This window comes from Clytia hemisphaerica, unplaced genomic scaffold (genome assembly GCF_902728285.1).
Source record: "Clytia hemisphaerica strain Z4C2 unplaced genomic scaffold, Clytia hemisphaerica genome assembly, whole genome shotgun sequence".
Taxonomy (NCBI): Eukaryota; Metazoa; Cnidaria; class Hydrozoa; order Leptothecata; family Clytiidae; genus Clytia; species Clytia hemisphaerica.
In genome coordinates this window covers 698271-710843 of record NW_027103836.1, presented here as the reverse complement: position 1 = coordinate 710843, position 12573 = coordinate 698271, and the positions used below count along the sequence as shown (strand labels likewise).

Below are 12573 nucleotides of genomic sequence, written 5' to 3'. Positions count from 1 at the left end.
CCGCCAAATTAAAAAAAAAAACACTAAAATTTCTGTCTCTAAGATATTTTCAATAAATAAATCTATCTACTACAGGAATATTTAAATGGTAACAATCTTTTTGCAATAAAATTGTTTGTTTATGTAAATATTTATTAAGTATTAGTATTAATTACTATCACATTCTCACATTTCAATGTAAACATTGAACAAGATTTTGTGGTTTTTTTTCTCACACAGTTTTTTTAAAACACTCCTCTTTTGGTGAATTTCATGGGAAAGAAAGTACATCTCCCTCCTTACTATGCACAATTCAGTGATTAATTTGCATTACAACTTAAAAAATCTTTGATACACTGAATTATTACTTTCATTTTGTTTATGAATTTTCAGTTGAAATAAAAAAAATCATTGACAAAAATAACTTGAACTTTGTAGATGCTTTGGGATGGAAAAACAGGTAAGTTATTTTCATCTTCCATCATTCTAGTAACATCACAGCTTGATTTATTTTGAAGTACATATCATTTCTTTAAACAAAATTACCCTCTCAAAGTCTAAATTAATCTATAACTAAAAAAATTATCTACATGAAACGTGACAATTTATATTTTCCAAAAGTTTTACAAGACAAAAAATTCTCAGTGCATTGAAATTAATAGAAATCTCTATGAAAGCTATATATGTTGATTCATATATTAAGTGTTTTCTTGTATTCAGCACAATGATGATCTCTCAGGACTTTTGCATGTGAAGAATGCACCCTCCACCTCAGGTTTGTTTGATTGGATCAAAAATCCAAAATCCTTTTTAACGAAAATAGACTCTTTAACACATAGAAATCTTGTGGAAATGATAGATTTTGGCCATTACTTTCTCTTGAGGCTCTTAAAATGATAAAACCTAACCTTGTTCCTTTGTATCTTTGCGCTTTGTTCGCATTACTGTGCAAAAAACTTCATTTGACAATATAATCGATCATAAAAGATCTGTTGGTACTAAGATGAATGACAGTGAAATGGTTGAAAATCTTACTGCTTACTGATGCCCAGCCTTTGTCTGGCTTTTAGATGCATAAGATGACTCAGTGCAAAAACAAAACATTAGATTCTATTTGCTCTTGAGATTTTCAACCATTTCAATGTCATTCATCTTAGTACCTTAGTACCAGCTGGGACGAAGTTGGATAACATCATTAATAGTTTTTTACAATACTCAAATTGATAAGTTTATTATAAATCAAATTGTTCTTTCTCTAATCTTAGGTCTTGGTAAACTAAAGGGTTCAAAGAAGCACTGGTAATGGTTTTCTCTTTAAATCCTACCTTTTGAAAAAGTAATTTTTATATAGTAGATACATGAGTCATGAATATCCTTCTACAAATGGTTATAATTTTTTAGAACTTGAGCTCCGGTCAGGTTCTTCAACTCAGTTATTAAAAGCTTCTTGGATGGTCAACAAATCCTGGAGTTAATCTTCCATTACTTAAGAATCTTTATTATCAGAAAAAACTTTCTCAAAATATTTTCTCTGGTGTAAAGCTATAAGTATCATTGCTGAAACCTATGTATTTATATTATGTATTCTTCATATCATCAGGTGCGTTTTGAACAAGAGAACAAACCAATTAGAATTTCACAAAAATGAAAAGGAAGCTTCAACAGAAAGACCTCACGAGTAAGATCTTTTGATTACAACATTCTGTTTTGCAAAAGGGTCAATTATTAAAGAGCTTCTCTGTCATAGCATAGCAGTTTTTTCTACTTTTATTTTACCTCGTGGTACTACCACTTCAAAATTTATGAGCTCTAACATACAATAATTGTATTGCTCAAAGTCATAATGTGATAATATCCTTCATTTTTCAGATGTGTACCACTGTTTGGTGCTGGTATTTCTTTTGGCAGCTCAACAGAACATGAATTTATCATCAAGTGAGTGTAAAAATTACCTTTAAAGTCCATATGAACATACTGGCCAAGTGACAGCTCAGTTAGATTAGTTAAGAGGCTGATTCCCAACTAAAAGGTCTTAAATCTGTCTTTTTTCATTCAAGTAGAAATAAATGAATTTCAAGTGCTGATTAGTAAATTGATGTTTCTAATAAAAACTTACAGCCTGTCATGTCAGACTGCCTAGTAGGTTGTCCTAAATGACCTTAGGAATACATTTCCTTATAATTCTTATAGAGTGATTTTATTTTTTCCAAATTTTTAATTTCAGTATCCGAGGAGTGGAATATTGTATTAGTGCCGATACACACAAAACTATGATGAAATGGGTCAACACTTTACAGGTAGGACATCAGCACTTCCTCAATCATATTTTCCAACAACTAGCAGTATGTTATACATGATCCGGTTCTCAATATGCTCTTCTCTAGATACGTAGTTTTCTAGCTTTATGTTGTGTTCCTTATGTGTTACCCTTACATAGCCCAGGAGACAATCATTAGGTTGAATGTTGGATCATTTTCTGAAATCACTGTTATTAAGTTTATGAATTTGGACCCTAAAATGAAGAGGTAGATATTTCAGTATTTCATATTTCATTGCTCTTATTATTTTCAGAAACAAGTGAAATTGAAACCAGCGGTTACAGGAAGTCCAGGCACACGTGATTCGATCCTCCAAGCAGTACCAGAAGACGTAAGTGTCAATCGATTTTATTATGCTATGTTACCCCTTAGGAGCTTAATTCAAGAAGGGAATTATAATGTTGTTATTTCTCCCTAAAGAATTGTTTTATAGGGGCTTAAAAAGTTTTTAAGTAAGGTAATCCGGGTAAAATTAGTTTTCCCTCGTGTTTTCGTTTCAAGCTCCCAATTTAATATGTGTTGTTTTATTGCTACTGTTCGTTTAGGAACCCCTAGAAATAAAGCCAACCCACGAAGAAAAGAAAACAAAAAAACGTAAGTGTACTTCATGAATGAAAATAACTTTTCCAAGATTTCTTTTGCAAAATTTTCTATTTTCCAGGGGGTATCATCACATTTCTAATAGTCTTTTTTTTGCCTTAAAAAGGTTCGTTCACCCCCCCCCCATGTATTGAGATTTAACGGAACGTTTCAAGACCTTCGTTTTTTCATTCTTCGTTTTTTCATTTCTTTCCAGGGAGCTTCTTCCAGAGGATATTCAGTCGAAAGCGAAGTCGAAAAGATTTGACGGACCATGTGGCGAATGCTGCACAAGAAACTGAAGAGAAAAGAACCGTACAAGCTGCACCATTAAGGTAAAATCTAGGTGTTGGTTGATTGGTTATAAAAAGTTTTACATGCAAGTTTTAGGTCGAATTTTGAATTCAAGTTGTATTTTGTTATTCCTATACTTCGCGTCTTTGTGATGCTTTCTTTGGATTAAGTTAGTGAGTGTAGCTCTACCTAATCTGACCTAATTCTAGATAATAATATTGGAGATTTGAAAATAAATAGTTAAGACCACATCTCAAGGTAGCCGATATCTCAAGGCTGGTTTTCTTGTGTCGTGACTGGTTATGATTGTGTTCTTTTGTATAAGGCTCTTACCATCTAAGGAATAGGGATTAAGCCAATTCCCCATGGATTAGGCTTTTGTATACTAAATGTACTATTTTCTATCAAGCTTTAATGGTTTTAAAGGGAGAACCATTCTTATCATTCAGATTGTGTTTATATCAAATCTCTTGATCCTCCTTATTCGAGCTTTCAGACCCCCCCCCTCCCCCTCAAAAACATTGCCACCATTTAGTCAAATTATACATAGTAATGTTTCGCCAATCCTTATAGAATAGAACAAAATGTTTGCTTTTTAAAGGATTTTTGGTTTCGTATTTTTACTTTATTATATCTTTATTGGTCTTTATTTAACCTTGAATATTTTATTAGAGGTTTTTGATATGTAAATGATAAAATTACGTGTTATAATCAAATAGCAAACTCTTTTATTCCTCCATCGGGACATTTTGTAAAGAAAACTTGAAATTAGTATCACTATTTGAAATAATGTTGGTAGAATTGGGATTAAAGTGTTCCCTCTGTTGAATATTTTTTAACGAAGAGAGGTAACAAAATGGCGTCTGGGTTTTTACGAAAGAAATTGGCTTCTTGGTAATTATTCATCCTTGACCACTTTTTCTGCAACCTTCTAATTTAGCTGCATCTTTTTTCAACCATAACTATGACAAAAAGTCTTCGCAATCAAAAACTTTTAAATCGATGTTTTGGGAACGTGGATTTCGGTCTTCCACAACATATCTGTATCGTTTTTTTTTTTCATGCTTCAAATTTTTTTTCATTTAACAGGTCCGTGGTTGGTTCCATGCAAGACATTACAGACAAAAAGGTCAATATTCTGTTCATACCCTTACTAAATGGAACTGAATCAATTAAAAAAAGGTGTTCTTATGACTCGTGTTGGGAATCAGCATTACATTTAATTTTTGTGGTTTTTGATCTAATGTACCTTACGTTATACTTTCTATACGTCATATCTCGTCATTTGTCATCCTTTGTTGTCTTCGATGACGTCATCTTATTGGAATTTTTCATAAAGTTTTTTTATCAAAAAGCTTTATCTTGTTAAAGAGGCATAACGTTTTGATATTTTAAACTTTTGAATAGATTTTGTTACGAAAAATGTATGGTTAGTAACAACGATAAAAAAGAATTGGAATTTCAAAAAAAGCTAGCTGATATTTTCAGATGGTCTCTTTTTGTAACTTTGGCTCCTTTTCTCAGTTAGAAAATGTCCTCCTAAGGTCTCATAACACACTATACATGAATACAGTAAATTAATAAATGAAGGAATTTATCTCTTTAGGTATCATGCAATGAGTGTAACCTTATGCAAGGCCGAAACATTTATTTAAACGAGCAAGTACAAAAGCTGAACGAAGATTGTGAAAATATCGTGGAAGATTTGCGTGCTTATAGAAGGTAAGAGTCTACATTCATGGTCGAAATCTATTGAGAATTTAGATTATTTCCTCATTTTTCGAAATTTGGAGTTTGAAAGTCGATTTTGGGCCATCTCTTAAATTTAATCGGATATTTCAATTTGGCACGGGTTTATAGACTTCCAGGCTATATTCTGAACCTTATTGGACCATTTTTGAATTTTTGGATCCTCATACCCTTTTTTACGTGTTTTTCACACTTTCCGTAAAGTGAATTCTGACTTTAAAAGCTCATAAGCAGAGAACAAGTTGGTCAAATTTAAAAAGTGATAGCTCAAATTTTAAGTTAGGATATCTACTTTCTAAATATCAAAACTCCAAGCACTTTGGGACATTTGTTCGGCCTCAAGACGTCGGGAAACGTCTGAACTTTTTCGTGGGTCACCCGGTATATGGTTAGGAGTATGTTACAGGCTTCTTTTTTAATATTTTACTTCAGTTTTTCAAAGCAAGGCGTCAGTGTTGACCCTGCATAACATCATTGATTTTCGCAACGCTTCCACTAGCCAATAATTTTCCACTCACAATATCAAGAGAATTTGAATTACCCATACTTGTCAAGAAAAACGTTACCTTAATTACTACAACCTTAGGTCATTTAATAATCTGTGTGTAATGGGCTATCAATATCGTTATATAGCACATTTTAATAGAATCTTCTTTCTCATTATCTATAGAAACCTTTAGAAAATTACTTTTCTGATATAAAGTTCGAGAGGCTGTTACATTATGTACCAAAATGACCACCTCTTATTTTCGATATTTTTACTATCTCTTTTCTTCCACCAAACCTCCCTACGATCGTCGCAGAAAATACGAATCTTTGGAAACCGAAAGCACAAACATCAAACGTGATTTTGTATGCACCATCCTTGATTCACTCGTTGATGGTAAGTTTAATTTTAATCAGATTGTATTTTTTTGACTTCTTAAATAAATGTTTTATGATGCTGTTAAAGGTGATCGGCTGCAATTTAAGATCGAGTTGTTTCGGTTCCTTTTATGCTCGAGAAAAAGAGTCTTGATATTTCACGAAGTTATGGAGGCGGACCGAAGTAGACTAAGGCCCGTTCGCTTTTAGCCAAACATGATTCCCACATAGTAGAAAAAAGTGCACACTTACAGTGGATGGTAGTCTCCTACTAATGTCTTTCCTCTTTTGATTTTTTCAAATTTTAGAGGATGACTCTCACAAAGTAACAACTACAGTACCTGTAAGTCGATTTCCCTGATTCCCATGGTGTCACGCAGCGTCCTCTTTTTGTTCTTTGTTACTTTTTGGTTTTCAAAAGTTCCAATCTAGAAGACTCTTTCGTATGATATTTACAAAAGATTTTTTCTTTTCAGTTCTCAAAGAAGATTTTAACCTTACTAGAACGTGAAAATAACGAAACACTGCCGAAATTCAACAGGTAAATACAGAGGTTACGGAATTTTCGTCATTATGAAAGCAAACGTTCGAATCTGTAGAGGCGATTCTTTACGCGAATCGAACATTTGCCTCGGTAATGTCGGAAGTTACGTTACTTAAAAAAATCTCTATTGTAGTGAACGTAAATCTAAAACTTGTATTATACGTTGATCCTTTATGTAACGGCATTATTTCTTTTTTGACGGCAGTTAGGGTCCAGGCGAGAAAAAATCAAATTTTCTTAACTCAAATATTGGATTGTATTTGATCAAGGAACTTGGTTGAATAATGATTCCTTTTTTCCAGTGACGGAAAAATGGACTTACACGAAGACCGATTCGGATTCCAACATGGAAAACGGGATTCCCCTTTGCAAACCATGTTATATACATGTCAAATATTGAAGCATAAATATACCACGTTACTGCAGGTGATTTTGACTCGATGTGTTTTATTTTGGGTTAATTTGAATATAGATCAGTGACTGAGGTATTGAATGGTGTCACTTTATACACTGGGCAACTCTTTAGATCTGAGCAAACTTTTGATATCTTGCCCTTAATAGGGTGTAGAATTGACCTGAATTGACAACAAAATTTGCCTTATTGAAGACTTTTGTTAGTATTTTACTCGGGCCAGGCATATTAAGCAAGGTGTCTGGAAGGAATTAGACTGACTTATTTGACACTCAAAATTTAATCGGCCACCCTTTTGACTTGCTGTTCATCCTTTTCAGGAATCGTCAGAACATTACAAGAAATGGCAGACGTTTGCTGGGAACGTTAATCATCATCCTTTTAAACTAGAGGTTTGTATCCAATAAAGAACTGATTGTAGATTCACTAAATGACAGTGTTCACTCTACACTGAGTATACCTTAGGTTTGCCGTAGCGTAGTACGCTCCGTCGGCAAAACCTGTGTTACCGATGATTCTCCTTGAAAGGTTACTGTTGAGGGGCATTCTCGAGAAAAATTATTCTTTCAGCTCATTTAGCTTAAAAAAATTTCACATCACGAGAGGGCTATGGCATCAAACACTGTACGGCAATCAACCTTTAAATTCCCGTAAATGTGGGTCTGGTCCATGTAACATCGAATTTTATCAGTCGTAAAATGATTCTTTGTTCTCGATAAAACATCACTAGCTTCTCGAAAGGCAATCTATGATTTCTTGCTTTAATCTGAACGATTTCACTAATCTGTATAACTTTATATTACGCCCCTATTGCGTAATGTGACGAAAGCTTTCTTAGCAAACCACGTTACGTCACATTAAAACCCTAACTAATTTAGGACTATAAACTTTCACGAGCAGAAACTTTCGCGAGAATGACATTTACTTAAATAGCAAATAGTTGGGATAAATGTGGGAATTCTAAACGAAAATGTAACAAATATGTCTTTAATTCGACAACAGTGGCTGTTCTTCAACCTTTCAGTTTTTGCACGAAGAAAAAGACAATGGAAGACTGTGTGAAAGGCTAAAAAGTGATTAAAACTTGATTATCAAGATTTCGAAGTTTTATAGACTTCTAAAGTTTTTAAGAATATTTTGCGTGTATAAAGCTTCATGAATTGCCCTTGTTAAAAGTCATAGAACAGCCGAAAGATTCTGTTTTTGAAAGTTTTTACGCCTAAAGTATTTGGTTACATTTCTTTTATGTAGACAATCACTCGAAATTCCCACTGATCACCAATTTGATTTTAATTTTCGAACTTTAATTTTAGGAGGAGAACCTATTGAAATTGGTGCAAAAGGGAATACCGCATGAATTCCGATCAACTATATGGAAACTGTAAGCCAAGAAAAACCCTTATCTTAAAATATTGCATATTGAATCGCTTTCAAGGTCATTTTTAACGATATTCAACACGTTTATTGAGATCGATGGCAAGCAGACTACCTTATTACTCAAATATTACTAGTAATTTTATTAACGCCAATTGAAAAATTTCGTGTTAATAAAAACCCCCTTAATTAAAACCAGTCATGGTGTCCTTAAAATGCCTAGTAAAATTCGTGAAATAAGGTAATCAAAACTATCCTTTCTTTTCTTATTTTTAGGGTTATCAATAAGAGAGTTGAAGAAGTTGTTTCAGAAAAGGTACTTTTTGAATCAAAATATCTTTATATGTTTCAATAGAATTTTTTAACTCTTTAACCCTTTAAGTACCAAGGACATTTTTTCTAAGTTTTTTAAAGAAAATCGCTAGTTCAAACTGTAAACTCTTATATCTCCGGATCTAGAAAGAGTTAAAGCTCGTTTATAGCTTGTTGGATAGCTTCTGTAGAGTCTTTTAAAAGAAAGTTATTTTGGCGAAGGACAGCGTAAATCTGTTCTATTTTGCCTTATTTGAAGCTTTTTTTGTGAACTCGTGAACTCAATAACTCTTTTAGGCAAAATACCAAAAAAAATAATTTTGGCGAGAACTTATTTTGGCGAGTGAGCAAAGTTTTTTAATTTTGGCTGGAACTAATTTAGGCGAATTTTGTCTAAATATACCGAATTCGGCAAAATTAGTTCCCGCTAAAATAAGTTCTTCTTAAGAGGTAGTGGTATGAATATTACGACTCTATATATCTGGATATGAAATTATTTGAAATTGATTTGTTGAAAATTTAGAATATTATGGAATGTTGTTTAAATGATTTACGGCCGGAGACTAATCTACGTACCTTATAGTTGATCAATTTAAATTTTCAGGGCAAAAATTATTACAATTCGCTGATTAAAAGACTTCCTGATTTAATGGTAAGATTGAAAAGCTTGTTGAGTATTTGTAAAAAGTTTTTTTGTCAATTATCTTTATCATTTAAAGTGTTTGTGGAACAACAAGTCCGATATCATCTAGCTCATTGTCGATGTGATATTTACTCAAAAACGACGAAAAATCTAATTCAATTGGATCATAATAATTTAATTGGGCTTTTCCAGAAATAATCTGTGCCCCCCCCCCCCTGTTGAGGATATCGGATATCCAGGGGGTTAACGATTTTTGTTTAAAAGTGGATATCCAGGGGTTATGCATCTTTCTAAGAGAGGATATCCAGAAAGTTGAGCATGTTTTTAAGAGTGGATATCCAGGGTTCTTTACTTATAAAGTAGGATATCCAGGGGGTTCGATACTTCGAAAAATCAATATCCTTAACAGTGCAGGTAATATCTTTTTCTGGAAAAGTCTATTGCTGGATGAATATTCTTATTTGATTGGATGAAATTTTATTTTTCTTATGCTTTACCAGGAAGAAGAAGAAATTGATGGATCAATAGAAAAACAAATCAAGATCGATTTATTACGGACTTTCCCTACGCATAAAGATTTCCAGTCTATGGACAGCGGCAAGGTATTCCGATTTTCAATGTAGACTTTTTTCCGAAGGCTATTAAACTAGACTTTTCCATTCACTTTAAATTTTATCTTCTTTCCCTTCGTGGAAATGCTTCAAAAAGTGCAGACTGTCAATTTTTTTGGAACAGACTTTAAACCTTTTCAGTCACTTCCTTTGTTTTGAACATTGTCTCTCCTTGATTTGTTCATAGGTACCTGTGCTACAAAGGGTTTTGCGAGCTTACATTCTGCACAATCCTGAGATCAGTTACTGTCAAGTAGGTTATTCTAATATTGACCTAGTGCTTTTTTGTATCAAAAGTCTTTGCTCGTTTGCTTTTTCTTTAGAACTATAAATTTAAAATAGAACTTAGAACTATACATTTGAAAGAAAGACTTCTATTCTAGGGTATTTTTGCAAACTTTTAAGGGCCTCAAACCGCAAACACTCCTTTTAAAAGCGTTCATTCATCTCTAACGTTCCCTCTCTAATTTCGTACAGGGGATGAATTTCATGGTGGCATTTGGTCTTCTTTACCTCGACGAAGAAACTTCCTTTTGGTAAGCATCTATTCCACCAGACCTGAATTCTCCCATCTCAGTTTTCTATTGTTAGAGATGGTAGTGAAGTGGATCACCGAAATCGGTGTAAACTCTGGTAATAACCGCCTTTGCGAAAAAATATCTCTTGAATTACTATACGAGCAAAAGGAGCAATTGTTTTGGATAATTTTTCTTTTTGGTTAAACACTGCTAATTGGGGAAGGATCGCCAAAATCAAAGGCGTCTTTTCGCGCCTCGCCCCAAAAAAAGAATCATTCTTGCCCCTTCCCAACCACCCACGTTACTGGTCATAACTGGTCCGTCTTAGAACTTAAACAGCTACGACTCCCCCTCTTACTTGCCCATTCACTCTTGATTTAATTGTATTGCTCTTATAGGTTATTGGTAGCCGTGACTGAATTATTCTTCTGTAAAACACATTACAACACATATCTTTCTGGAACGCAAGCCAATCAGGTAGGTTGAAAATGCATAATTATTTTAAATATTATATCGGCTACTGGCCTCACTGCGCTCCTTTTCCACCCAAATCTATATACTCACCAAGGTAAAAGAACGCCACTAAATATCACAGAGAAGTCTTCACAATATATGATCCCCTTGTACGTCCTACCTTTGACTAAAATGATTTCTTTCACTTTCAGAGAGTATTTGAAGCAATCTGTCACCAAGAGATGCCAGGATTGATGAAACACTTGGACGATTTGACTTGCGAACTTTCACCGGTCACTTTTAACTGGTTCATGACTATTTTCGTCGACTCTCTTCCAATCGAGGTAATTCTTATGATTGAGCTTTTTGTTCTAGAAGATGTAGATTATATTTAGAAAAAAAGGAGTTGTATAACATGAATCAAAGCAATACTGTCCATAAGTAAAACTTTACTAACGAAGAAGATCTTTGCCAATATCTGCTGTTGAGTAATTTTAGATCTAAATTATAATTAGGCTTCAATCCTGATTTTGAAAATATCTATAAAAATGAAACAAAATGTAATGGGTCGTTTCTTGCTCAATTTTGATTTTCTATTTGTGTTTCAGGTAGTTTTACACGTATGGGATGTGTTTCTGGTGTACGGGCATAGTGTAAGTGCAGTCTCTCATTTTCCCGTCGTTAAATTGTGTTCAGTGTTGAGTCAATATACTTTTGATCTACTGTTTGCCGTCAAATGCAATATTCAAACTTCGTTTATTCGAATCTTTCTTCTATGATCCGAACTATTTTTTAAAGTAACTAAAATACTTTCGTAAGTTCGAATCAGCAAGAGTTAAACTGTATTTCTTTAAACCTATTGCGATAATTGTCATCTTCATTTATGTAGGTTCTTTACAAGATCGCGTTCTCCTTGATCAAAATTCACCAAAAGAACATATTGAAATCCAAAGACTCCCTGATGACGATGCGAAGGTTGAAAAAAATGGGCAAGAATTACCATGACAACGAACAGTTAATGAATGTAAGTCTGTTTTGATTGGGCTTTTTTTAATATACCAAAGTTATGGCTATAATTTTTTCGAATTAAAGTACATCATTAAATGATCTCATACCACCTACTTAAACAGTATTTTTAAACAAAAGAAAGAATAACTTTCTCCCCTTCTGCGCCGCGCGAGCACAAATTTTGAGAAATTCACATTTTTTATTCTGCATTGTCAGCATAGAGGTGCTTTTCGATATCATAAAAGAATATCTCTAAGCGAATTGACTAATAAAGGCCTTTTTTGTCAACTGCAATGTTTAATTGAAAGTCAAATTTATAATCTATCAAAACGTGCATATGTTCAATCAGTATATTATATAATTTAATTAATTTTGATTGTATGTCTTGATTCTATATTTTGAAACTATCCCACAAATGAACGAAAATTACCCGGCATAAGTTCACGCATAACACTGACCAGACCGATCCTTCTCATTTCATTAGGATGTGTTCAACACTGCAGACCCACTACCAGCTCAACAACTCTTACAACTATACAATAACTATCTGGAAGAAATAGAAGAAGAAAATTACAAGCGCAAACAAGAAGATGAGGAATACGAGAAAAAACGACAAAAACTTGTGAGTTAATCTTTCAACGGAATTTCCCAAACGAGAATAAAATGGGGAGAAAATTCTACTTCAGTTTTTGGGTGAATCCACAATAAACATTACAATCTGTGTGAAAAATCTTTTTCTTTGAAAGATTACAGCTTTATTCTCTCAACAACTTATGAATCCACTCTGAAAGTCGCGTTGTATTTTCCCTATGGGAAATGCTATTAGGTTCTAGAAGTTAGGATTCATTTAGAATTCTCTGAATGTCAGATCGTGAGCTGAAACACACAATTCAGTGTCCTTTTATCGCTCCCTTT

The 12573-nt window shown here is 33.5% G+C and overlaps 1 protein-coding gene across 1 annotated transcript; it reads left to right on the top strand.

The window, feature by feature from the left end:
• Nucleotides 1–366: 366 nt before the first annotated feature.
• LOC136807076 (TBC1 domain family member 2B-like) lies at nucleotides 367–12289 on the top strand. The gene is made up of 27 exons (XM_067063644.1): nucleotides 367–439; nucleotides 700–754; nucleotides 1245–1278; nucleotides 1580–1657; nucleotides 1849–1914; nucleotides 2204–2276; nucleotides 2551–2628; nucleotides 2843–2891; nucleotides 3094–3211; nucleotides 4260–4299; nucleotides 4777–4892; nucleotides 5723–5802; nucleotides 6092–6126; nucleotides 6260–6324; nucleotides 6630–6753; nucleotides 7060–7131; nucleotides 8053–8120; nucleotides 8390–8429; nucleotides 9030–9077; nucleotides 9569–9670; nucleotides 9867–9932; nucleotides 10157–10215; nucleotides 10596–10674; nucleotides 10863–10994; nucleotides 11259–11303; nucleotides 11540–11674; nucleotides 12143–12289. The coding sequence occupies exons 1-27, from the start codon at nucleotides 428–430 to the stop codon at nucleotides 12287–12289; spliced, it is 2016 nt and encodes a 671-aa protein (XP_066919745.1). The 5' UTR covers nucleotides 367–427.
• Nucleotides 12290–12573: the final 284 nt, after the last annotated feature.